General features: G+C 34.4%; 3 protein-coding genes across 3 annotated transcripts; 1 reads left to right on the top strand and 2 right to left on the bottom strand.

The window, feature by feature from the left end:
• Positions 1-392: 392 nt before the first annotated feature.
• On the bottom strand, positions 393-2,470 carry LOC132190055 (putative pentatricopeptide repeat-containing protein At1g12700, mitochondrial). Its single transcript, XM_059604935.1, has one exon. It carries the CDS (start codon positions 2,284-2,286, stop codon positions 457-459), a length of 1,830 nt encoding a protein of 609 aa, XP_059460918.1. The 5' UTR covers positions 2,287-2,470; the 3' UTR covers positions 393-456.
• A 10,684-nt stretch (positions 2,471-13,154) lies between these two features.
• Positions 13,155-13,971, bottom strand: LOC132190054 (VQ motif-containing protein 33-like). Its single transcript, XM_059604934.1, has one exon. It carries the CDS (start codon positions 13,853-13,855, stop codon positions 13,310-13,312), a length of 546 nt encoding a protein of 181 aa, XP_059460917.1. The 5' UTR covers positions 13,856-13,971; the 3' UTR covers positions 13,155-13,309.
• Positions 13,972-18,071: 4,100 nt separating this feature from the next.
• Positions 18,072-22,092, top strand: LOC132190052 (uncharacterized). Its single transcript, XM_059604933.1, has 3 exons — positions 18,072-18,439; positions 21,154-21,303; positions 21,426-22,092. Exons 1-3 carry the CDS (start codon positions 18,212-18,214, stop codon positions 21,501-21,503), a joined length of 456 nt encoding a protein of 151 aa, XP_059460916.1. The 5' UTR covers positions 18,072-18,211; the 3' UTR covers positions 21,504-22,092.
• Positions 22,093-26,097: the final 4,005 nt, after the last annotated feature.

The raw sequence follows: 26,097 nt of genomic DNA, 5'->3' as shown, positions 1-26,097 counted from the left end.
AGCTATTCCATTCAAGGGCCTATTCCGCAAACCAAACGGGCCCTAAGGAATTTTGAAAAAAAAGACAAAGACCAATATCCATTAATGGATCAATATTAAAGTTAAAAAAATAAAATAATAAAAAAATAAAATAAAATAAAATAAATAAATTTGATTGTGTGGTTATCATCAAGTTGTTATGCGACAAGTTAGCTGTTTGAAACAAAGAGCCTGCAAGTGACTTCATTACCATGAACATCATGATAGGACTCAAATATTCATAGAAACAACAAAAATAAGTGATAACCAAGAGTCAACCGATATTACCTCAGGCAGATAAAATATCATACCTATTAGTTTCCAACTCCACTGTCCATATGACCCCAAAAAGCATAAACAATCTCAGCTATAAATATGCATAAAGTATTCACTGCATTATATCATAAAAGTGATACACATTAAAGAAGTAGAAAGCTTTCACACAGACCTCTGAAAAAAGTCTTGCAAAGTTTTATCAGCTTGATTAGTAAACAACAAGTCGATCAAAATGGTTGCAGTGGTCGCATTTGCTGAGAAACCCTTCTCAACCATCATTTTGAGATATTTCACTACCCATGATGTCTCATTATGTTGCAAGAAGCCTAGGATGATTGTGTTATATGTGAAATGGTTAGGTGAACAACCGTTCTCTTCCATTTTCTCAAAAAACTCCCTTGCTTCATTTAATAGTCCCTCTTTGCAAAGCCCTTTGATCATTACATTGCAAGTCCAAACATCAGGTTGCAAACCTTTGGTAGGAAGACTATTAAAGAGTTCTTTTGCAGTCATAAGTTTCCCAGCATTACACATACCGTTAATCAAAATGCTGTAAATCACAATATCTAGGTGCACCTTTTTTTCTTCCATCTCTTGAAACAATGTCATTGCCTCAGAAAAGTGTAGATTCTTACACAACCCATCTAACAAAATAGCACAAGTTTGGAGATCTGGATGTTGGCCACAAACTTGCATCTCATGGAGTAGCTCTAACGCAGTCTTGACTCTCCCAACTCGGCAACACCCTCCGATAAGATTGCTGTAAGTCACAACATCGGGAAAAATTCCCTTCATAGACATTTCATGGACAAGAATCATTGCCTCATCAACTCTTCCATTTTTACAATATCCATGGATCAATATGTTATAGCTAACAATACAAGGCGAACAACCCTTTCGAACCATCGTATTAAATACTTTGACAGCCTCATCCATTTTATTTTGCAAACAGTAACCGTCAATCAAGGAATTGTACGTAATTGTATCAGGCTCTATGCCTCTCCGAATCATCACACCAAAAACTTCATTTGCTTCTTTCAACTTCCCCTCTTTACCAAACGTGTCCACCAATATGCTGAATGTATGCAGATCAGGAATGATTTTCCTTTCCACCATCTCATTCCATAATTTAGTTGTCTCTTTCCACCAACCGAAATTGCATAGGACTTGAATTAAAGAACTGTAAGTGAAGACGTCTGGCTGAATTCCTTTACTTGTCATTTCAAAGAAAAATGTCAGAGCTTCAGTGACCAATCGATCTTTACACAAACTATCAATGATTGTATTATACAACACCACATCAAGTTCAAGATTTCTTTTTTCCATCTTTCTAAACAACCCAATAGCTTCACTGGTCTTGCCTATTTTACACAAATAATTCATTATTGTTCCGTAGGTAACTGTATCAGGTTTGTAGCCCATCTTTTCCATTTTGTTAACCAACTTCACAGCTTCAACAATTTTACCCCGAATACAAAGCCCTTTGACAAGAGTAGTAAGAATTATAGAGTCTGGTTCAAAACCAAGTTTCAATATTCTTGCTAAGATAGAGAAGCCAAAATCCACCCGGTTTAAATGGCAGAAGCAATTAATCAAAATGGCAGGAGTATAATCATTGGGAGCAATTCCTAGCAGTTCAATTTCTTTAATAAGAGAAATCACGGTTGCGTGATGCTTCATTCTTGCAATTGCAGTCAACAATTGATTAAAATCCATGATGGAAGGCAAAGGGCGCATGTGAAGCATTCTATCAAACACGCCTAAGGCATCATCAAGATTCCTAAAGCTTCGAGATCTGCATCGATCTCTCACAGATTTCAAGAACTGATTGGGGCTTTCCACAATATCTCTACCACTATTGATAGTGTTAGGAGAAGTAGCACTAAAGCTACGACAATAATGAAAATTGAGAGCATGGAAAGAAACCCTTAAATGACAATAATGATTGAAGAAGAAAGCAAGAGAGTTTCTAGACTTAGCAGTCGTACCCATTCCCGGAAGAAGCAGATCTGATGCAGTGGCTCTGCTCAAGAGAAATAAGCAGAAGAAGCAGATCTGATGCAGTCGTGGCCCCAAGAGAAATAAAGAGAAACTTTCTCTATCTCTCGAAGCTTTCTGAAGAGAAGACGGTGAGGTCTGGGTTCTTATACATCAGAGTACACGACGTCGTTTCTCTCGGCAGACCGAGTTTTCACTCAAGATCTCTCTTTGGATGATCTTTCTAAGTTCTAACCATACAAAGTACACGTGTCAATTCTCATGTAATCGTGATTTTTGTATTGAAACCTTAAATGACCATTTTGTCCTTTATTCATCTCCGCTCCGATCTGCCACTCCTCCTGTATCTGAGCCTTCTTCTCCGTAAGCCCCCAACTCCACAATGACTCTTCCTCTCTCCGATTTTTGATTTATCAAGAATTCATATTTCTCACTTCACTAGACTGCGTCTTTTTTTTTCTTTTTTTTTTTTTGGTTATTTTCAACCGTTAGATCTTGAGGGGGTATTGTCTTTGGGCAATCGCCAGCTGACCCTTCGCTTATTCAGGCTTTCAAGGCCATTGCCACCATGTCTGACAGCTCTCTCTCTCTCTCTCTCTGTTTCTTGTATAATGGTGATTTCGTGTTTGGCTGAATAGAAAGTGAGGGAAAATGAGCGTGTGGAATAATATCGTCTCTCTGTCTTCCTCCCTGTCTCTGATAACGGTTAAGTTTAGTTTGGATGAGGAGAAAGTCGTTTTTTTTTTTTTATAAGTAATTCCCTCAACCGGCGGAACTGTGTTTCTATTGACTCTAGCAATCAACTGTTCTTTTTCTTTTTTTTTTAGTAAGTAATTGCCCCAACTGGCGGGGCGAGGGGAGATTCGAACTGTGTTTCTATTGATTCTAGCAATCAACTTTTCTTTTTCTTTTTTGAAAAAAAGAAAAAAGATGCAGCTCGGAAGGATTTGACTGTGTGTATTTAGTTGCTGAGAAGAATAAATTTTCCCTTTTGTTGGTGGGAAAATGGAGGTGATGCAAATTTTTAAATGCAAAGCAAATGGAGGTGTTGAGACACTCTGGAGGAAGGAGAAAGATGGAAAGACCATGAAGGAAGCTCATAAGAAACTGAAGGGTCCTTGTGACTTAGTGTATTCTTGCAATCTTTGTTGATCGGTTTCGTCTTTCTCTGCTATCATCCATATTGATAGCGCTTTTCTTCTCCTTTTAGAGCCTTTACTTGCATGAGATTAAGAGAGCTCCTTGTCATTGATACTTTTTCTTGGATAACAAGATTAGGAGATTTGTTGAATAGCCTCCTCATTGTGTGCACAACAGAGCGAAGTGATTATCATCATGTTTCCACTTTAAACTCATGCCTCATGGCCCTTACAACAGGCTTCTAAAAGGCCGTCACTGAATTGGTGAGAATGGGTGGGCTTTAGGGAGGAGTTAGGTTCATGTTTATACCTTATTATGTACTTCTGCTTTGTGTTAATTTCAGGGTTTTTTGTGAGATTGTTGCAAAGCATAAATTAGGATATTCTTAAGGATAGAGATATATAACCTAAGTTTTTATGTTGAAATGAACCAGGAATTTGTGCTTTTTCTTGCTTATTGCTTCCTTTTTCCGTTTTCTTGTTTTCAACATCATTTCTTCTTTCTTCTTTCTCACCTCTGGTCCCCTGCTTCCTCCCTTTGACATTATCTTTTGTGCGCTATATTAGTGTAAAATTATAAATTAGATTCCATTGATATTTGAAGTTTTGATGCTTAGTTGTCGATAATTTCGGAATGATTTCTTGAAATTAGACATAATGGTCTGTAAAATTTTTGGAAATAAAATTTTTTATTTGGGTCTTGTGTTTATGGTTCACCTGATCTTGTTGATCCTCGCAGGGATTTGATGTACATAGTTTTTGTCCTCTTCTCAGAAGTTAAGGTAATCCATTTCATTATTATTGCTATTGCTTTTCTTTTTGCTTTTGTCCATTGTCGTTGTTCTTAGCTTCTCGTATTCAGTTTTCTGAAGGAATTGACAACAAAATTTGTGGTTCGTTTTCATATTGTTCAAACCTGGGTGCCCTAATCTGCCTTGGAGGGAGGGTGGCAGGGTGCTCCGACACTGAAGTCATGCTTTAATGATTTTAACTGCCGGTCTACTGAATATTTTTGCTGGAGCACAGGCTTGTCCACAATCTAGTGTATATTTTGGCCACTTCCCAGTTAAAATAAGTTAAAAACTAGGTGGTTGGTGCTTTCTAGTGCCTCCTATCAATGTAATTTTATCTTCCACAGAGCAGCTCATGATTGGGAGATCCATATCATTACCTCTCTCTACACTTTGTTGTATTCCATTAGAGTAAGACTGGGAGCGGAGGACAAACACTGTTGGATACCTTTCAGGAGAGGGTTGTTTGATTGTAGATCTTACTATAATGTTCTTGTTCCCCAAGACAACACTTCTTTCCCTTGAATGAGTATTTGGCAGAATAAGGCTCTCTTGAAAGTTGCTTTCTTTGCTTGGTTGGCTGCCTTAGGAAAGATTCTCACTGTGAACGATCTAAGGAAACAACATATCATTGTAGTTGAGTGGTATTGCATGTGTAAAAAGAGTGGAGAGTCAATAGACGATCTTCTGCTCGACTATGAGTTCGTATGTGTACTTTGGAATATGAAAAACTCTAAACAGATAAATATCACGATTTTATGCGGAATTAACAGATATTTAAATCAAAGCAAACAATCACAAAAAACAAGTAAAATCAAACACAAAGACTTTGGTGACGAAGAGGAAACCTTTTAGAAAAGGCTCTAAAAGTAAAACCTTTACAGAGCAGCCAAACCCAGGAAATCACTATCAAAAGATTATCCAGAGATTACAGACATTAGGAACACTTATATCCATTTGCAAGACCTTGGCTCTGTAAGATCGACAAGCCTTCAACTTGTCTTCTCGCTCACAATCTTTTTCAACGTGATTCTCCTTTATCGGATCCTTCCGATAGACTTCAATTAAGCACACAATCAAAACTAACAAAAATCCTCTAAGAGGAATCAATTTGGCTCACAACAAAATAATCACTCAAGCACAGCCTCACACGAACTCTCTGGTGGTCAAAATTCGTATCCTACAGATCTGTAGAGATCTATATATATAATACCAAGACCCCTAGTCTAATTAGGACTCAATTACATTTAAATTAAACCTAGCCTAGTCTAATTAGGACTCAATTACATTTAAATTAAATCTAGCAGACTACGGGCCGTCCAGACGGTAAATGGGCTCGTCCGGACGGGCTCTAGGGCAACATCGCTTTCTCCGTTCTTTTGGCGCGGCGTGTTCGGACAGACTTGCAGACGGGGTTGCAGACGAGGTTCTCGGGAGAAATCCCATCCGGACGGCTATGAGTCCCATCCAGACGTCATAGAGATTTGGCACACTTTGAATCCATTTTGATCACCGAATATTTAGCCAATAATTAAAACTAATAGAATACATTCTTCAGCAGTGTAGGATTGGCCTGAGTTATGCCTAGAAGGGTGGTAGACCTCTTTGCTTGTTGGAGAGCGCCATGGGGTAGGTCCTAATTTGACGCAGTCTGAACGATTATTCCGCCTTGCCTTATGTGGTGTATATGGAGGGAAAAAAGAATCAATTGTAGCTTTAAGGAACATGAGAGGACCTTAGTGGCATTAAAGGCCTTATTCTTTAAAACTCTTTCTTTGGGCCGCTGCCTCAGATTCTAGCTTTTTGAATTTTCTTGTATTGTTAGATCTCTTCCCCACTTCTAGTTATACTTCTCTCTTGTATATTGAGAGCAAGCCATTTCACACGGAAGACTATGGATGGCCCCTCAAGGAAAGGACTGGGGGGTAGAAGAGCTGCTTCCTTCAACATTACTCCTAGCAGCACCGGAGCTGCGTAGGTAGTTAATTACTTCTTATTTACAATGTTGCTTGCTGTAAATGTTGTTGTGCATAAATATCTACTACAATTGGCATTCATTTTTAGAAGAGTATACCATATTTAGCAGCCTGACTAATTGATGAGTATTATTTTGTGGTCGAATAGGCTGTTGGAAAAGTTCTTCTGAAACTTAATGGCAAATTGACTAGAATGGCCTTATGAAGAAGGCAACCTAGCAGGAGACCAAAAATGCTATCGAGTTTTGGAGTATCAATCTTTTACCCTTGGACTTTTCAAGTGTTATTTTCTGTTGGTTATTGAATGAGTATATAGGGAATGCTTTCTTATCATACTTCATGATGCAAATATATATATATATATATATATATATATATATATCTGTTCTATTCAATATCTTTTTCAATCTGTCAATGCTCAGGGATGAGTCCGAGGGCAAGCTTAAGGCATTTTTGGTTACACTGATGATGATGTGGTGTCTACTGATTTCATTGGTGATAGCAGGTAGATTATTGTTTTTAATGTAACATCTTATTGTTGTTTGGCTTAGCTTATGTTTTGGAGAATCTAAATATCTATAATTTTATCTTTTCTTGAAAATGAAGCCCTAATTCTACTTGTAACCATGTTACACCTCTGGTTTGAAGAGCCAGTAAATGCGATTCTATGACAGTACCTATTGTTTTCTGAGTAAATTCAAAAGTTTACAGATGGTTTTCATAGGTTTTATTTGGCCTTAAAAGTTAAATGATATAAAACATGAAGGATCAACAGAGGGTTATGTGTCAAGATTAATTCTTTGACACCTGCTACATTATACATTTGCACCGTTCTGCCTCTTATACATCTACACTAAATAGCTGAAGAAAATAATTTTAAAGGGGAAAACAAAATCAGTTACTGAAGACAACACTCACTTATGTCAAAAAAATAATTTATATGTTGCGAATTAGCTACTTTAGCAATGTGGGTTGCTGCACTTTGCCCTTTCTGGTGCAATTGAAGTTCAATGTTTTGATTGCCCTTCCTCTTGAAAAGGGGGATTTTGTCAAAAAGGTTCAATATATAACTAGTATATGAGACATTTGTCTCAATCAAACGGTCTAATTTCGATTAGACTGTCTGATCTACGGTCTAACTTAGAGTTTGTAAATTTAACAAAACTATCCATGCCTCAATCTTTGTAAAAATTTGTAAATATGTTTTCCAAAAAAATGTGAGGTATTTTGGAAATTTTGTTAGGATTTAACGGAAAATTCTAACGGAAGGAAACATTAAAAAAATTAAAAGTTCAATACACGAAATTGAGAGGTTTTTAACTTTGAGAAAAACATTGCAAAATAGGTGACAATTCAGGATGTAAGTAAAGTTTTTCCAACAAATTAAATAAAGGGTTAAATACTCCATACCCCCTTAGGGTTTCTCAACTTTATTTTTTTCCCCTGTGGTTTCATTTTTATCACAGGAGGGCCCTGTGGTTTTGATAAGTGACCAAATTAGTCCATCCGTTAGTTGACCATTATGACTGACATGTGGACCAATTAGACGTCGACACGTGGCTCATATTTAATTTTTAAAAATAAAAAAATAAAAAAAAATGTATTTAAAAAAAATACATTTTTTTAATTTTAAAAAATATATATATACTTTTTTTTAAAAAAAAAAAATTAAATATATGCCACGTGTAGACGTCTGATTGGTCTACATGTCAGTCCTAACGGTCAACTAACGGATAGACTAATTTGGTCACTTATCAAAACCACAGGGACCTCCTGTAATAAAAATGAAACCACAGGAGAAAAAAATAAAGTTGAAAAACCTTAAGGAGGTATGGAGTATTTAACCCTTAAATAAATAATAAATCTTGAGGTGGTTCAATTCTTTCTACATTAGCAATGATTTTTGGAACATAACTTGAACAGGACATCGAGAATTTTTCTTTCACGAAAGTTGTTCAACCTTTTGTCGAAAATACTTGCGTCACTCATCCATATGCTCAAATCCACTATATTCAACATAATTCAAAGGCTTATAATAACAAGGGGAATGTCTTTTTCTAGTGACAATTTCAAAGAATATGTGCAGCCTTAATCCATGAGAACGACCTAAACAATCATGGCTGCTTCTCCTTATGTGGCAGCTCATGAGAACAGCTTGACTTTTGTTTGTGCCTATAGAAAATCGTTTCTTTTTTACATAGATATTTTTCCTTAATTTTTTGGAGACATATCCTTATCTTAAATTAAAGGATGTAACTTTATAGAGTAATTATGGAAAATTGATCAACTGGTGTTCAAATCTGTTTTGCTTAAAGGAAATGTGGTGAAAATATAATTTAAATCCGATAAAGTTTTTTTTTCAAACTGGGTTGGAGAAACTTGCTCTAATTCAATCTATAAAAATGACGTGTTTTTTTTTTAAAAAAAAAATGCATGTGTTTTTTTACATGTTCAAAAGACACATGTCATTTTTATAGACTGAGTTGAATAAAGTTCTTCCAACTCAGTTTAGACTTTAGAAGAAAACTCTGTCCATTTACATCCAACTCAACAAATCGTTTCTCAAGAAAAATGATTTTGATGAAAATATTTGTTGGCGTTTTGCTCGTACAAAAATTAGAAAAAACTTTTTTCATAAAACATTTTACGTCGAAACAAGTTAAGCCTCACCTAAAAAATTATTGTGTTTTACTTTAACTATCCTCTTACATCTCATTTTCTATTTTAGTTATTCACTTTTACTATTCCATTTAAATTTATTTAAAAAAAAAAAAAACGCCTACTTTTCAAAGTCCTGTACATGTGTTATTGAATAATTTTAGGTGGCCTACTTGTATCCTATTAAGAATGATGTAGCCATTAAAATTATCATTTGATCAAAATTCAATAATGATCAATCAAAAGCTCAATGGTGATTTTAATAGTCACATTATTTTTAGTAGGCCACATAAAATTACTCTGTGTTATCAAAAAGAAATTTAAAAAATAAATAAGATTAGTGAGCTACAATACTTACCAAATTTTAGGATAAAGTAGCTATCACCCAAATTTTTGGCTCGATTAGCCGGGTGTGAATGCTCTAGTGCACAATGTAGGGCTAGAGAGAGAATTATTATTGAATGTGTAAATTGGGCGAAACTTCTTAGAGACATTTTTCATTTGTCATTGACCAAATACCCATGGCATGTCTCTCGAGGACATGCATATTTGGACATGGTGGACCTAATTTGCTTACAATTTTCTTCAACTGATTAGATTACTGCTTAAGGTATGAGTTGAAAAATGGTGCATTTAAGTTTGACTATTTCTGATAAAGAAGGAGACAACTCCATACATGTCCCCATCAGTTGATGCCAATAATTCCTTTGGTGCTTCTTCCCCTTTGTGAAATGTAAGACCAATGAGCCCGTTAGGCTGACAGCCTTATGATCACACCTTTGACTGGGAGAGCTGAGAGAATGGGATAATTATCAATTGCACTGTTAACAACAATCATCTCTTTCTAAAATGCAAAACTATGTGCAAAGAATTCTAATTGGGTATCAAAATTCAATTCATTTCAATCTCTTTTCCCTTTTATTTTATTTTTTTTGGATGGTATAGGGTAGTATGAGGTTGTTTATTGCACTTGTAATAGATATTTTCATTTGAGAAATTACCCGGACCTCATCTTACTCGACTATGTATCTAGCACTTGTTCAAACAGGGTGGGTGGGTTTGGATTTTCTCTCACATGAGCAGTCTAATTGCACTTGATCTGGATCCCTCGTCTTTTTCTCTTTCTTTTCTTTGATTGCGGCTACTCTCGATATCAAATTACAAATTCTTTCTTGCTTTTTTCTTTGTTTTCGTCTTCTTAACCAAGTGGTTTTAGAGTTTAGAGTTCCTTGATGCAAATTATTGACTGAGGTTACACTTAAATATTATTACATTCTCACTTATTTTCTAACACAATATTAAATCACAATTTATGTGTTACGTTATTCTGTATGTCAGAAACCAGAAATTAGTTCATTTCAAGGTCTCAAAGACCCAAACGCACAAAAAATTATTTTTTATTTTTTATTTTTTGAAATCACAAAAATATTTAAAAAAAAAATAGTTTTATGCGTTTTGTCGAACAAATGCTAGGGAAAGACGTGGACAGGGCTAAAAAAGAAGGTAGTACAGTACTAGTACCTTCTTCTTTCTTTTTTTTTTTCTTTTTTTTTTTTCAAGCCTACCCTTTCACACCAAGCTAATAACATATCGTCATCTTTTATTAGTCTATAGGAAAATAAATAATAACGAATCTTTTTTTTTAATATATATGGACAAAGAAAGAAGGGGTGACCAAATTAAGGTTGACGCCTCTTATATGAACGTTATATTGATAGAATGATATTGATATAAGCGGATAACGATTCACTCTATTTTACTTGAGGCAACTGATTATTTTACTGAGTTTAGATTTTGTAAATCTTAAGACAATATGTATGCTAGTAAATTTAATCTAAATTATTAAATAAATTAAGTGAAATTGAGAATCATAGTCTAATTTCAATTCCACCGAAATCATAACATATATTCAAGCTGTCGATAAAGTTATTCGAACCTTTTTTGGAAAATTCTGTTCTATTTCTATTTGGAACCTTTTATTTATATATATATATATACAAATTAACCACATGTAAATTTTACAAATTTAATAGTGAACTTGAGAAAAGAAAATTGATAGGAGATGAATGAGGGATTAGGATTTTCTTATTCTTAAATTACATAATTTAGGTAGTTTTTTTACATGCTAGGAAAATGTCACCTATTATAAATGTGGTATATTACCGTTGAGAATTAAGTATATTTTCAAAAGTTCTTACTCGCTATATTATAAAAAAGCTTTTAAGTTTTGAAAAATAAGAATGCCTAAAAAAAAGAAGCTAAATTCTATAATTTGAAAACTTATCATTTCTTTAAAATTAAAAAATAATAATAATCATATATATATATATTTTTTTTACATGTCTGTATAAAAGGGGAAGGAGATTCAAACTAGTGACCTTCGCTTTATTAAGCATAGCCTCACCGACTAGCCGATGACAAAATAATAATAATAATTGTCCATAAAGAAAAGACAGATCTCATCTCTTTTTTTTTTACATGCGCTTCTAGCTAGTGATATTCTGACACGAAAAACTGGTCTACCGGTACCGATGCATATCTGTCATAGGAGGATCGGGACCAGCTAGCGAAGTTTCTTCCATGTGATTCGACTTTTGAGGATAAGAACTGAAGAAGGGAAGGATCTGGTGCGACGTGGTTGGACAATGACGTTAACGTCCCAACAAAGACCAAGTCGGCCCCGGAGACCTCCGTGTGGGGCCCGTACCTTCCCATGTAATCTAGACGCCACTGCGTCCGGTGACTGGGGAATATGTACACGCAAGTCAGCTTTGAGTTAAAAGAAACAGTTAACTGACCCTGACATCCACCAATGCACCAAACACGCCTTGATCATTTTTTTTCCGAATTCTTTCTTTTTATTTATTTAAATTGGGTAATTTGGGTTGTATTTTGATATAATGATATTGATAAGGATCATCTCATTCACGCTACTTTAATTAGCTCCTTTTTTTTAAACCACGAAGAGCGTTGTTATTTACGGGCATTAAAATTTAGGGTAAAGTCCATATAATCCCTTCAAACTACCATGTTAATAACAATCTATCTCCTAAACTATCAATTGCGATAATTTATCTCTCAAACTACCAAAATAATGACAATGTACCTCCAATTTTTTTTAAAAAAAATGACGAAATTAGCCCTATAAAATTTTCAATAGGACAAAAAAAAAATTAAAAACCCCAATTTTTAATTTTTTTTTCAAAATTTTAAGGGTTTTTTTTGCCTTATTGAAAATTTTATAGGACTAATTTCGTCATTTTGCTAGCATTGGGGGATACATTGTCATTGTTTTGGTAGTTTGGGGGGTAAATTGTCGTAATTGATAGTTTGGGAGGTAAATTGTCATAATTGATAGTTTGAGGAGTAGATTGTCATTGTGATGGTAATTTGAGGGAGTTAAGTGAACTTTACCTTATAATTTAAGTTGGGTTTGATTTGCTGTAAAATTATATATATATATTTTCATTGTTTGATGTGATCGAAAATATTTTCAGTTTGACAAAAAAAGCTTATTTAGTTTTTGAAAATGGTTTTCGTTTTTAAATTTTGTAAATCATCTTTTGAGTTTGAATTTCTCATTCTTAAACAGTCGGACTACTTACAAACCACCGTTAGGCCTTTGCCGGAAGTTGTCTACCTATTTTTGTTGTTGCTCATTTTTCGTCAAAAATATTTTCTTGTCGAAAAATAAATATTTTAATTTTACTACAACCATAAATACTTGTTTGTAGCCTAGTTAGGTAGAGTAGATATTGTAACACAAAGTATTCTCACAAGGAGCATTTTCAACACTCCAAAGAAATCATGCATGCATTAGTCAATCCCTATTACCAACAAGAAGTTAAAAAAGAAAAGAAAAGAGAAGAAAAGAGAAAGATATGTCAAATTGCCTGTTGAAAAAGTGATTAGAGACGTACAAACCTCTCATAGTACCGTTTTATTTTTATTTTTAGAAATGCCACACATCACTCTTTTTTCGGTCTTTAGTCTTTTGTGTTATTGGTCGGACCACCCACTGTAATGATCGTACAAATTTAGTGGTCGCAACCACCAAATGTAAAGATGGCATGATAGAATAGTTGCATCTACGCAAGCTATCACTGAGACTTGATTAGGGTGGCCGACCTGGCCCAACCACCCACAGAGAAATTGAGATTTTTTTATTTTTTATTTTTTATTTGTGAGAACTAACGTGATAATACCACAGCGCACTGTTACATCAATAAATTTATAAAAAAAAAAAAAAAGACCCACAAACTCACATATATCTTAGAAAGTTTACGCACAAATAGCAATAAAAAAACATACGTAGAAAATTTTATTTAAATATATTAATAAACAACCCAAAACCCGCATGCAATCGAAGTATTGAATTTAAAGATATCTTAGCCGAGAAGAAAAGAAAAACACAACATATTTTTGTCGAACTCCTAAAAGCCCAAAAATATCTTTACGAATCGCGAATTTTCTGACTCGGCGAACTCAGTGGAAACAAGGTCAAGAGCTCTGGTGGCTCGGTGCCTCTCGGCGTACTCACCGGCGATGGGTGAAAGTAAAACCCTTTCTCGGCTACAGCTTTCTCCTCGTCCGACAAGGGCGGTGACGACGGCAACTCGGCCCAGGAAATGGGTAGAAACATTGGCTCGGACCGGAGTGGGGTTAAAGGGCTCTGAACCGGTGAGTCGACTCGCTGAGTTTGGAGGGGCGAGTTGTTGCGGAGAGTGGTGAGGCCCAGCTTGATTTCGAGCTTTCTCATGGTGTGGGTGTGCCTTCGCTCGTGGAGCTTGAAGGGTGACCGGCGGGGCCCGGTGGGCTCACCGGCGGGAGTGAAGGTTTTTGGGGAGAGTTTTGAAGATGGGTTGACCGGGAGCTTCTCCGAGTCCACCGACGACCCGGTCAGCCTCTGGACTAGGTCTCTGAAGGTGTGTGTTTCTGCTTGCACAAAGGTTGTTGCGGTTGGCGATGATGGCGAAGCCATGGTGTTGTTTTTTTCCATTTGAGAGAGAGAGAGAGAGAGAGAGAGAAGGAGATGTTATATGCTTTCTGATGTGGTGACGACTGGCTTGTGAGAAAGTTTTTAAGGAATGAATTTTGGGAGGCCTTTTCTGAATAAAATCCTTCTCAATTTCAAGGAGAAATGAGTTTAAACTATTTTATATATGGTCCATACACTAAAGTTAAATCACATAATAACATCGGGTACTAAATTATTTAATTTCAATCATAAAATAGCTTTTTCTTAATTTTACTCCAAAAAGTAATTTTTTTGAACTATATCTTTATTTATCTTTTATTTTTTAAAGTCAATGTGTCGTGATTTCCTTACTTGAAATAAAGATGATCATACTCAGGTGTTAGCAAGGACAGAGGGATCGAGGGAGCTGGTATTTGCCATGACCCCCCTCCAATTTCTAAGAACAAAAACATTAATTTTAAGGTAAACAAAAAATAATAATAATAAGCCAATCAGCCCTAGCAACAGATTTTTTTTGACTTCTAACCCCTACCCATAATAGTTTTTGGCTCCGTCCCTGAGTGTTAGCTATGGTACGGTATTATAGCGTTCACCACAAGTTGCTTTCAAATTAATATAACAATTCACATAGTGCTTATCTTATCAATTGTTTATCTATCAAATTTTATTGCCTAATTTTTTATCATTTTAAAATAATGGAAGTAAATTTGTAAAAACAAAAAATATAATAGTCATACATCTTCGATATTTGTTTAACAGGAACGGAAGGAGTGTGATTTACATTTTATGAAGGACGTGGACAAATGGAAATCCCTCCTACATCATTCCAAAAAAAAAAAAAAACAGTGGGTTGGAGCAAGGGAAGAAAGTCATGGTGTTCATAATTGATATTATATGTGGACTCTCTTCAAAACAAGTTAAACCACAACAACTTTTATAGTTGCATTTGGAAAGTTGCGTTATTACTTTGCGTTTCATTTTGGTAAACGAATGTACTCATTAACCATAAACCGGGAATAGGATATAAATGTTATTTTATTAATTTTAATGTTTAAAATATGACCGATGAAATATATTGTATAAAATTGAAAGCTCAATAATTAAAATTGTAAATTTTTGAAATTTGAAAAGTTTTTTCAAAATGCATGATAATTCAGAGGTTTTAACTGAAGTTTTCCCTTAGAGAGCCCCTACCATGCGGATGGGATGCAAAAGTGGTGTTTTGCAGCATCTAACCACCTTGTGACACCTCATCCATTTAAGAAAATTGCAGAAAACCAAAATGAGAACAAACACAGCAAATCAAAGTGAAAAAAAAAAAAACCAAAAAAAACCAAAAATACCCATGGCCGCCGAACTCAGCAAACCCACCGGAAAATGCAAAACCAACTTCAAAAATCAATTATAATGCCTTAAAACTTATTATTTATTCAAAACTGAATCCTAGAGGAGAAGGTTAACCCTTTAGGGATTTTACCACCTTAAAGGGATCACCCTCAAGCCGCTGCCTTGACACAGCGTGACCAAGCCGTGGGTCAAGGCCAGCGTTTCAGCAGAAGGAAGAAGAAGAAGAAAGAATAATAAATGGGAGAAGAGTTGTCGGCGAGAAAGAAGAAATGAGAGAGAAGAAGAAATAAGGAAAAATATAGTGTTTCAGGCTATATGATAGTTTTGTGCATTTTTCCTATGTGTCAATCCCTTATTGGGGGCTATAAAAGTGGTCTTTTACAGCCTATCCACGTTGAAGTTAAACTCTTTCCCTTAATCCAAAACCCAGGAAATAGGGATTCTTGCCTATTTTAAAATGACTTTTTTTTTTTTTTTTTTTTTTTTTTTTTTTTCGAGCACCATGCACATCGATTATTCTATTGATAAATAATGTTATTTTTCAGACTCATTTTACATTAAGAGAGATGATTGATATTAATATATTTTTTTTTTTTTCATCTCATCTTACAAATTAACCATTAAATTTGTAGACTTATGTATACCCTATATAAGTCAACGATATACATAAGCCAACGACAGACCCAAAAAATCTAAAAGTTGATCTATTGAATTTGTAAGAGAATATGAGAAATATGAACAAATTATTGATGCCAATCATTTCTCTTACATTAACTTATGTGTCGTGTTTTAAGTGATTTATCAGATTAACAATTAAAAAAAAATTAAAACACAATACATCAATCATTATAAAATAAGTGTGGAGGGTAGCGTTATTATTTATCAATAATAAGACTAAATAGTTAAGGGCCTTTGGGCACAACCGCAGAAGTGTGCCGTTTTTTTTTAGTTTGTCGCATTCCATTGTCGTTCGGGTTGGTCCGTTTCATAGTTCTGTTTGATATGAGGGCCAATCCCAATGAAGTCATCCGAGTTTTTTTTTCCCGCTCAAAGCCCACAGGCCCACAAATCAAATATTATATGTATTCTCTAATATTTTATCATATTTGCTTTATTCCTACATTTTTTTTTTTTTTTTTTATGCTTATTTTTATAATATTCTAGTATATTTGTCCCACTCTTGTACAAACTCTAAATGGATACGTTTGAGTAAATGAAAATGAGTAATATTATAAGTTTTTTTATAGTCATTTTAGAGTCATTTCAAATGTAATGTGGCTTAAATTTGAAATGTATTTTATTGGCTTTTGATCTATTGATGATTTTAAAAACCACATCACGTTTGAAATGACTCTTTTTTTTTTTTTACATGTCCGCATAAGAGGAGAGAGGAAAATTCGAACAAGTGACTTCTGCTTCATTAGGCGTGGTCCCAGTCGATTGAGCTATCTTTTGAGGACACATTTGAAATGACTCTAAGAAGACTCTAAGAAAACTTATAACATTATTCAATGAAAAGATAATCATTATTAAGTTTTATACACCTCTGAATATAATTTTTTTGTGTTGAATTTAATTTCTTGTATTTATATGAGGTGGAGGCCAAAATTGTCGTCATATTTATTTTTATTGTTTACTGTCGCTTTAATAAGCCAGTGGGAACGGAACGGAGTTTGGGAAAATCAATTTCAGATTTCAACTTTGGTTGTGGGTCAAACTTTGCTTTGATAGCTTAAAAACTTGGGAATACTTTTTTTTTTTTTTTTTTTTAATTTTTAATTTTTTATTGGACCGAATATGGTTGGCCAAATCGATTAGGAATTAGGGTGTTTTAGATTTTTTTCTATTATATATAATTTCACAATGATGAAAAACTCTAATTTATATTTTAATTAGATAATTTCAAAATTTATAAAATTAGTATATATACAACTTGATAAATATATATAAACATTATTTAGAAGTGTCAATATAATTGCGTTATTATATTATATTTGGTCTTGTTCCTATCTCATTCATTTTCTCCAATATTGTCAAGATTGGAGGTGGATGTATGGGATTTGGCTTCTGAAAATTGTCAATGATTTAAATAGACGGCAAAGATTGTAGAATTAGGCGATGACTTGCAATCTTTAATTCGAACAACTGGAGATTCCTTAGTTATTTAATCACAGGAAGCAAGTTAAATAGGTGGATATAATCATTTATCATCTTTTTGTCCATTTAATTATGATCTATTTGTTATAAAAATAAAATAAAAGAGTGGTGTCATGGGTATTACAGTTTTTACTGTAAGGGCGTGTTTGATATACGGAATAGATTCGTAGAATTGAATGACTATTCCTATAGAATAATATTTTATTTGATTTATTCAAGGAATAGTCGTTCTCATTTTATCTAAATAGATTAAGGCACATAAAATAATAATAATAATAATAGTAAATTCGGTGGTCCGGGGAATATGATCCTCTCCATTTAGTGTAAAATGAGAAGTAATATTGTAAAATTTTGTTATTCAACTTTAATGTTAAGACAATATTACTATTCATTTTAAACTAAATAGATACTCTCAATTTTAACTTAAATGGGGAATAGTAAAAGTTGTTAGTTAAAATAGTTAAACTATTTAGAGAGCGCTGCACAGGGCACCAAGGCTTCCTACCTCCCCAAGCACCCCCATGGCACAGCCGCCGTCATGACTTCGCCTTGCCATCTCCGGCCAATCACAAAAATATAATTTTTTATCTAGACAGACACATAAATTTATAAGGGGATTAATACGCCCGCAGGGCCGCAAACACTTTCCTTTAATATAATCTATAGTTTATCTTTTAAAAAATTTTATGGCGGATTAACCCAATCCATCAACTTTTATATTATTATTAATTATTATTATTTTATATCTCTCAGCAATCTTCTTTAAAATCGAGGGAACTTCCCTACGTAAACGCACAAAACGACCTCGGAAACGTTAAAAACTCTCTCCTACAGAAAGCAAAAGAAAAAAAAGAAAGAGAGAATTAAGAAACGATGAATTGTACGTGTTGTAGTAGGCATGTGATTGTGCCGAAACCAATCCAGAATAAAACCTTCGCGTCGCCGATTGGTGTCCGGGTGATTGTACCTCATGGTACAACCGCCGCCGCTGCGAGGTCCACGAGTTCTAGGGTTTGTGCTATTCGGGCTTCAGTGGTGGACTCGTACGAGAGCTCCTTCAATTTCGCCAACCGCATGGAGAAAGCCTGGTTAATCTCTCAGGTAAGCTCTTTTTTCTTTTTTTCCCTTTATAATTTATTTTTCCGGTCTGTGTTGGTGACAATCAATTATTGAAATCTTTTTTGTTTTATTTGTTAAATTTTCCCTCTATTCAATTTCTCGAATGAAGTGGTGTTTGGTTGCATAGAATTAGATTCAGTAGGTTTCGTAATATAATGAATTTGCGCGCGCTCGCGCATTTATATATACATATATGCATATGATTGAGTTTTGCAGAAGTGGAATCCTCGAATTAGATGCAATTCTGCGCAACGAGAAACGTAGCTTTAGGAAAATTAAGATTTTTGAGTAGTTTTGGATTTATTTCTATTGGTCCACAGCTAATCTGAAATAAAACTTAACATCTTTGGAGAGCCAGATTACTAAATCTACATACCTCTTTATAGCAGTTTACGCGAAATCCACATATGGAGTTGGAGCTTAATTTGTAGCAGGAGCACATTAATATTTTCTTAATTCTTTCAACTATTTGTTAGTTGGGTTTCCCTAATTGTTTACTGATAATTACAATGATAGTCTATTTGGTAATGAGTTGCGTGTCAATCTGTTAGTAGGGTCGGGTTTAGGAATCCAATGTTAGATGCAACAAAGCTTACACTTTTGAACAAAGTGTCTCCAAGGAAGCTACTGGAAAAGGCTACATATTAAAATGACAAGGCATTTAGGAAAACGAGATCTGTTTACACTTTACCAGGCATAGAATAAATGTCAGGTGTTCATACATGCCATTTAAATCCTGAAATGTGATGGAAAAGTACAAATCTTCATACCTTTCACCTATGTTTAGTGATTTGAGTGGCAGTATCACAATGCTCTAGCCTTTGAGAGTATCTTCCTTTTAGGATTTTGCTTTAATGAGGTCTTTGGTGATTAGTGATTGCTTCATGGACCAGATGCTTAGCTCACTTGAGGAATCCATTTGGGCAACCCTAGTGCAATGCATGACGAAAAGAGTTTGTTAGTCATTCTTTATACTTCCATGAATTTTAATTTTTTTGATAGGTAAAACAAACAATCCAGTGAATCCACTTCTATGCTTAAATTGATATCTGTAGCTTTATGCTCATGTTTTGAAAAACAATTTATTTTCTTTCCTCAAACCTAGTTTGATATGGAAATTGAAGATGTTGGAAAATTGTGTGGAGAAATGATATGATTTTGTTCATTAGGAGGTAGGAGTGTACCACTTCTTAGTCATTGATGACAAAATCACTATAGGTGAATTAGGACAACTTACTTAATTTTGGTGTGGGGACAGGGATGATGGGGGGGGAGGGGTGGGGGCGCTTGAACATTTTTTAACCATGCCTACAAGTCTTTTAGATCATTGCAATTGGCCTTGTCATATCTCCTTCCTTATCAAGGGAAGTTGTTGTCAAACTAATTATGATCACTCCATTTATAATAGTTAGTTTTTTTTTTTTCTTTAAAGATCATAAAGTTAAATTTTGAATTAATTTATTAGGATGCTTTATATAAGCCAGTATATTAAAAGATGAAAGACCTCTATGCAACCCTCTATTCCGTGAGTATTTTTCTTGTGTTGGTGTATAATATGCTTAAATTAGGGGTTGTTTGTTCCCATTGGGAGCAGAAGTAAACAGGTCAAGATAGCAGTCATATCCTCATAATTCTAAGCTACAAATGTGTTATATGCATGCTTCAATGAGTATTTGTTACCAGCTTTGCCCCTTTCAAGTGTGATAAATGGCTTTTTCAGTGTTCTAGTTTGCTGTCCATTTTAAACTTGAGATCTTTTTAATCCGTTTGTTAGGAATATAGATTTCACATTCTGCCCTTAGTTTTATAGTTTCTGAGTTCTTATGTGATTGGTCTATTTATTACTCCCTCTATATCAAAATAGATGGAAGTTTGCAAACGGCATGCATGATGAAACAAAGTAGACATAACAATTCTCCTAAAATGCTCTTAGGTTAACCAAAAAAGCTGCTTTCAAAATTTCAAAAATTTGGGCTTAAATTTGAGGGCAACATAGGAAGTTAAATGGATAAATGCTTTTGTTTGTGAAACTTTCATACATTTTAGGACAGTCTAAAAAGGAAAAAACCTCATCTTATTTGTGTGGAGGGAGGAGATGAATTGCTATTTTTAAGTTTCCCGTGTAACATACTTGGTCTCGTGGGTGATTGCTATGAGAATTTATGCTTGTGGTTTGAGTAACCATGGCTTTGTTTATATATTTAGTTCTGCCTTAGTAACTTAAAAGGACAGTAATTTTGTTTGTTCTCTTTTAAACAACTCCTGTTCATCTGAGGTTCTTCACCACACACTTGCTTTCAAAGAGTATCTAGGAAATGGTTCCAGAAATCTCCGTCTTTGATTTAAGTATCAAGCTAATTCTTGCAGAAGAAGAAAAGTAAAGAAATAATAACAGGAGAAACCAATTTTATTTCATCCTCGAATATTGAGCCATGTTCAGTGATGTAGAAAAGTGAACATGGAGTAGGTTTTGGGCTAAATTACTTCCCTCTAAAGTATTGGAAAGGGCAGAAAGATAGCTATTTTCTTGATCAGATACTTTATGTTACAAATAGAGGATTGCAGTTTATTTATCATGCGTTGCTACTTCTGTGGAACTGGCCTGATGTTGAGGCTCATTCTTTCTTTATGAAGACATTTTAATAATCTATATTTTGCTTGTTTCCTTGTTTCTCCATTGTTCATGCCACTTTCAGCAACCAAGGCCTGTTGGTTGTTCTTCTTGCAACTCAAATGGACATGTTGAATGCAAATGGTGTGGGGGTACAGGATTCTTTATTCTTGGTGATAACATGCTCTGCCAAGTCCCCTCAAGAAACACCAGTTGTGTTATTTGTGGTGGAGTGGTAAGTTAAATCTACAAGGTCTTTAATCTATGGCTAGTATAAATCCTTAGCGTTCGGTCAATCCGCCGTATCTATAATTGCAGCATGGATGACCCTTTTATATGTTGTCATTATACTTCCAGGGATCAATGTGTTGCTCTGATTGTAAGGGAACAGGCTTTCGTGCCAAGTGGTTAGGAGAGCCTCCTATTTCCAAGTAGCAGTATTGCTTCTCAGTGGGTGAAAGGCTAGCTCCATTCATTTTCTGGTATCTTCTCTCGTTGATTGCAGCATTGTGTTTTCCAAATATTGATATTTGTAGCCCATTTTACTCCATAATACAAATTACACCCTTCTTGTTACTTTGCCTATTTCTCAAAGCAGTCAAGCCACCTAGTGTCATCACAAACACATCAGCCTGTATCATATTCATATCAATTCTTAAAATATTTAAGTAGATTCTTTTTATGAAAAATTGACCAATATTACCATTCTCATTTCATTTTTAATTACTCTTCACATTGCTATCGGTGTAGTTTCTATTGTTGTTGTAATGTGGATTGGGATCTTCTGCAATTTGGACAGATGGAGCCCATATGGATTTGAATTCATTATGTTGCTATTAACTTCTAGCAGCCTAGCACTACTGTCGAAACGTTTCATCAACCACCATCAACGCTGTCTATCAATGTTGTTGTTATCATGTTATCGAGATCACGAGTACAATTTCCATCCATGATTACAAGTCATTGTCACTGCATCGTTGTAATTATTATAATCTTTTAATTTCTCAAAAATTCAAAATGCAACAATAAGAAAAATCTATGATGAAGAATTCATCTTCAGAAAGATGTATGTTAGGAAAGAAATTGGAAAGAAAGAAAGAAAAAAAGAAGAAGAAAAGAAATGGGAAGGAAAGCAGGGTGCAAGTATTTTGTTCAATAAGCCATTTACTCGAACATCAATAACAACAATCAACTTATACACCATTAGATTTCACAAATCTAATGTAAATCATAAAATAGATCCTCTCAATTTGACTTCATCCAACACTAATAGTGTTTGTATCAGCAATGACAGCAAAGGAATCAATTAAAAAAAAAGAAAAAAAAGAAGGAAAACAAAAATTAAATTTAGTCATCAAGTTTTCATGCAATTTTTATTAGTTCTTAGGGTTTTTAATTTCAATATTTCGTTCTGTTTATTTTGTAGTTTCAAATAGGTATTTCCATCAATTTACTATCTAATTAATTAAAGTATTAATGCTACGTGGCTCTCGTCTTACGCATCATGTCCTCACTATGTGACACATGGCACAATTATGTTAAAAATGATGTATCAAACAACAATCACATGATTGGTCTAACATGACATTATGTTAATTAATTAAATATTAAGTTGACGGAAAGTTTTATTTGAAAAAAACTAAAGATTAAATTTGATTTTTTTTTTTAATTTATTTATCCGTAAAACAATGTTTGCATTGAGTTTTGTGTCGGGCCTTCTCATTGCTTTCATCGATGGGTCGTTGTTGGAACTATTTAAGCCCAACAGAAATCATATTTATGAGGGAGCTACAATATTATAGGAGTGTAGGCCAGGGTCTGAGATGAGGATGGCCACTGGTCAGAGAAGAACATAATATCGTTTGTCCAACTGCTTAATTACTATAATTGCTTTTTTATTGGTACCTTAACGCATGCTTTTTTTTCCTTTTTTTTTTTTAATTTTTTTTATTTGTGTTTGGACTTCGACGATGAACTGATGGACATAACAAGGAATAGGGTGTCCCCACTTTATTATTATAATTTAAAGTCAATATATGAAGTCAATGACTTTTTTAAAAAAATTTAAATTATATAAAATTATATATGCACTAATTTTAAATCTTTATTATAGAATAAAATTTTATTAAAAATATACCGTGTAATAGGTGCTCAACAAAACCCTTGATGCTAGTCATACTCGAATATTCTTACGATGTAGACGTATCATTGTTTTACTTTTATATTTGCATCTCTCTCTCACTCATGACTCATGAGAGCCGGTCTATCACAAAATGTCTGGGTATAAATGCCCTAGCAAGAACCCATATGGTTTCACGTCCATTTCACCCTCATAATTTCACATTCACATGGCTTTCTAAACATCCAACTACTTTTTTTTTTATTTTTTCGAAAAAATAAAATAAAATAAAATAAAATTAGCTCTCAAAGTTTCACTAATATGCCTCAATACCAACATTCCATCCAAAATTTTGATGATCATCGTCAAGGTGTCACATCAGCACTTATATATGAAGGGAGTGACGGAACTATTCATTTTCCCATCTTCTTCTTCCGTTTTTTTTCCCTACTAAACATAGATACTTTTTTCTTTCATTCACTTTTCCTTTTACCCTTCTTCTTTCCCTCCTCCAATGTTCCAACCCAGCATAAGAGTCAAATATGGGCCATGAGATCCTTGTGCACCCAAGATTTGGCTTGCTTCCGATGATTAAATAACTAGAGATATCTTTTGGTTCAAATCGATAGTGAATATTGCAATATTAAGGAAAAAATTGCTAATAATGGTAAATGCTAAGATTCTTCTTGCAATCCAAACCATTTGGTGTGAATATAAATTATCACCATAGGCCTACTCAAATAACCTTTAGATGAAAAAAAATTGAAATAAAAAAAGAGAGAGGCAATTTTAGCCGGCCACGTGGCAAGCATCCATAGTAGTGAGCAATCTATGGCTCACCTTCTGACCATTCAACCACTATTACAAGAAAAACTTATAATTTCCACATGGAAACCATATGTCCGCATCAATAACTAACGTCTAGCAATACACTCAAACACGGAATAACATACCCAACAAGAAAAACTACATACTACTAACACCAATGTTACCATATTGGACCATTTCTAAGGAGCCTCTCACAATAAAAAGGCCCTCCCCCCAAGTACGCAAAGACCCCTCCCTCTCCGAACTCTCTTTTCATTTTTATTTCTCTCTAAAATATCATAGTACCTAAGCATCGAATGCTCTCGAATTCCTGCAAACCAACGATTTTTAGTAACTTCTTCTATACTTTGTAGGTGGCTCACCGACTTACCCGACCATCCAAAAACATGCTTCAACACCATCTATTTAAACCGCAAGAGATCTCAAGTGTTATTTAATCACTAAATGTAAGCCAAAATCCAGCCCTAGATAATGTTTCAGAGGATAGGTTTAGTAAATATATATAGGTTTCCTCTTCAACTTAGCTTTATCCCCTTTCCCATAGAAAAAACGCGGAAGTCTTTTTTTCATAAATGTCTACAAATTTGATGGTGAGGTGTTTGAGCACAAAGCAAAAGGTCACCCCTCACCAGTCAAAGCAGCAGAATAGTCAGAGGCATATTCCATTAAGGTGTGCATCTCAAATTTCGTGTAATTAGTTCCCACTCTTCATTGTCGGCACCATCTTTGGGCGCTCCATGGCTCCACCATGGTATGATTTCAACATCTATCATTTTTATAGATTCAATAATTTTTATTTTAGTATTTATGATATTTTACTATATTTTCAAAGTAATAAATCTAAAATTATAACATTTAATCATTTATTTAAAATAATTATTAAAATATGAGACAATCTACACGATAAAATAATGCTATATTTTGCACATAACAAATACCCCCTTTTAATCATTTCAAGAAGATAAATATTAAATATCACCGAAAAATAAATCAATAGAGCCAAAAGACTTATTTGGGCATTCCTTCCACGCCATAGTATTGCCCCAAAAACACGTAACATAGAGACGGCCATAAATACCAGCGTCGGGTTGGGATGAGGCCCATGAGACCATGGCGTCTGCTTTCCTAATGTGTGGGTAGCATGAACGGAATTAAAACTTTAAGTCTATTATATATATATAATTTTCTTTTTTTTGGACCACCTTATGAGTTAAGCCCTTGGCCCTCCAAGCTTTAAGGTAGTTCCATCCCTGTGTGAGAGTTTTTTTTATTTTTGTTTTTTTAACACCACTTGCCAATATTATTTTTATATTTGATAAAGTTTACATACCCCACTTAAACTACCATCAAATTAAAAATGTCTTTTTCAAACATTTATTTGTGACTTTGTCCTCCTAAATTATCAAAATACCACGAATATTCTCAAGACTAGCAAAAATATAAAAATACTCCAATAATATATATGGGACCAAATGCAATGCAAAACTAATATGAGATCATAAAGTACTGAGTAATGATATAAAGAAGATTAGAGTTTTCTTAGAGTTATCTCAAATCTGATATAACATTTAAAATCATCAATAAATTAAAATCTAATAATAATAATTTCAAATTGAATAATAATTTTAAATAAGACTTAAAAAAAAAAAAAAAAAAAAATTATAGTTTTTCTTACATCATTACACCAAATTGCTGGCAAGGAGCCAAGGATAGAGTATCAAACATGGCAAAGCATTGACATCCAGGCTACCGCAGCGCACACGAGTACTTCCTTTTCACTTTTCACTTTTCACTTTTGCCAGCGAAGTTCACGGCATAGTACAGATCCCTCTCGAAAGGACACCGACATGGCAACCTCGTGGGACCCACCTGCAATTACGACTTTTTACGCAAAAGCGTAGCCAAAAGACAAAAGTCCAAAAGCAGACCGGACCCCAACCTCCCCCACAATGACCATTGTCCATTTATTTTGGCTAAGCCTTGGTCACGTGTCGTTTCTCTATTGGCTAGATCCCGGATCTCCCTAGCTCCACAAGATAGACCCAATTAATTTACACCTAATCAACAGCCACCACAGAGAGA

The sequence above is a fragment of the Corylus avellana genome, chromosome ca8, assembly GCF_901000735.1.
Source record: "Corylus avellana chromosome ca8, CavTom2PMs-1.0".
Lineage (NCBI taxonomy): Eukaryota > Viridiplantae > Streptophyta > Magnoliopsida > Fagales > Betulaceae > Corylus > Corylus avellana.
The sequence above is the reverse complement of the archived record's forward strand: the minus strand, read 5'-3'. Positions and strand labels throughout refer to the sequence as shown.

What these genes read in the sequence shown, in the direction of transcription:
- LOC132190054 (XM_059604934.1), bottom strand. Translation starts at nt 13,855, where the DNA reads ATGGAAAAAAACAACACCATGGCTTCGCCATCATCGCCAACCGCAACA.
- LOC132190052 (XM_059604933.1), top strand. Translation starts at nt 18,212, where the DNA reads ATGAATTGTACGTGTTGTAGTAGGCATGTGATTGTGCCGAAACCAATC. An exon ending in AAGCCTGGTTAATCTCTCAG is followed by an intron (nt 18,440 to 21,153) that starts GTAAGCTCTTTT and finishes TGCCACTTTCAG; the next exon opens with CAACCAAGGCCTGTTGGTTG. An exon ending in GTGTTATTTGTGGTGGAGTG is followed by an intron (nt 21,304 to 21,425) that starts GTAAGTTAAATC and finishes TTATACTTCCAG; the next exon opens with GGATCAATGTGTTGCTCTGA.
- LOC132190055 (XM_059604935.1), bottom strand. Translation starts at nt 2,286, where the DNA reads ATGGGTACGACTGCTAAGTCTAGAAACTCTCTTGCTTTCTTCTTCAAT.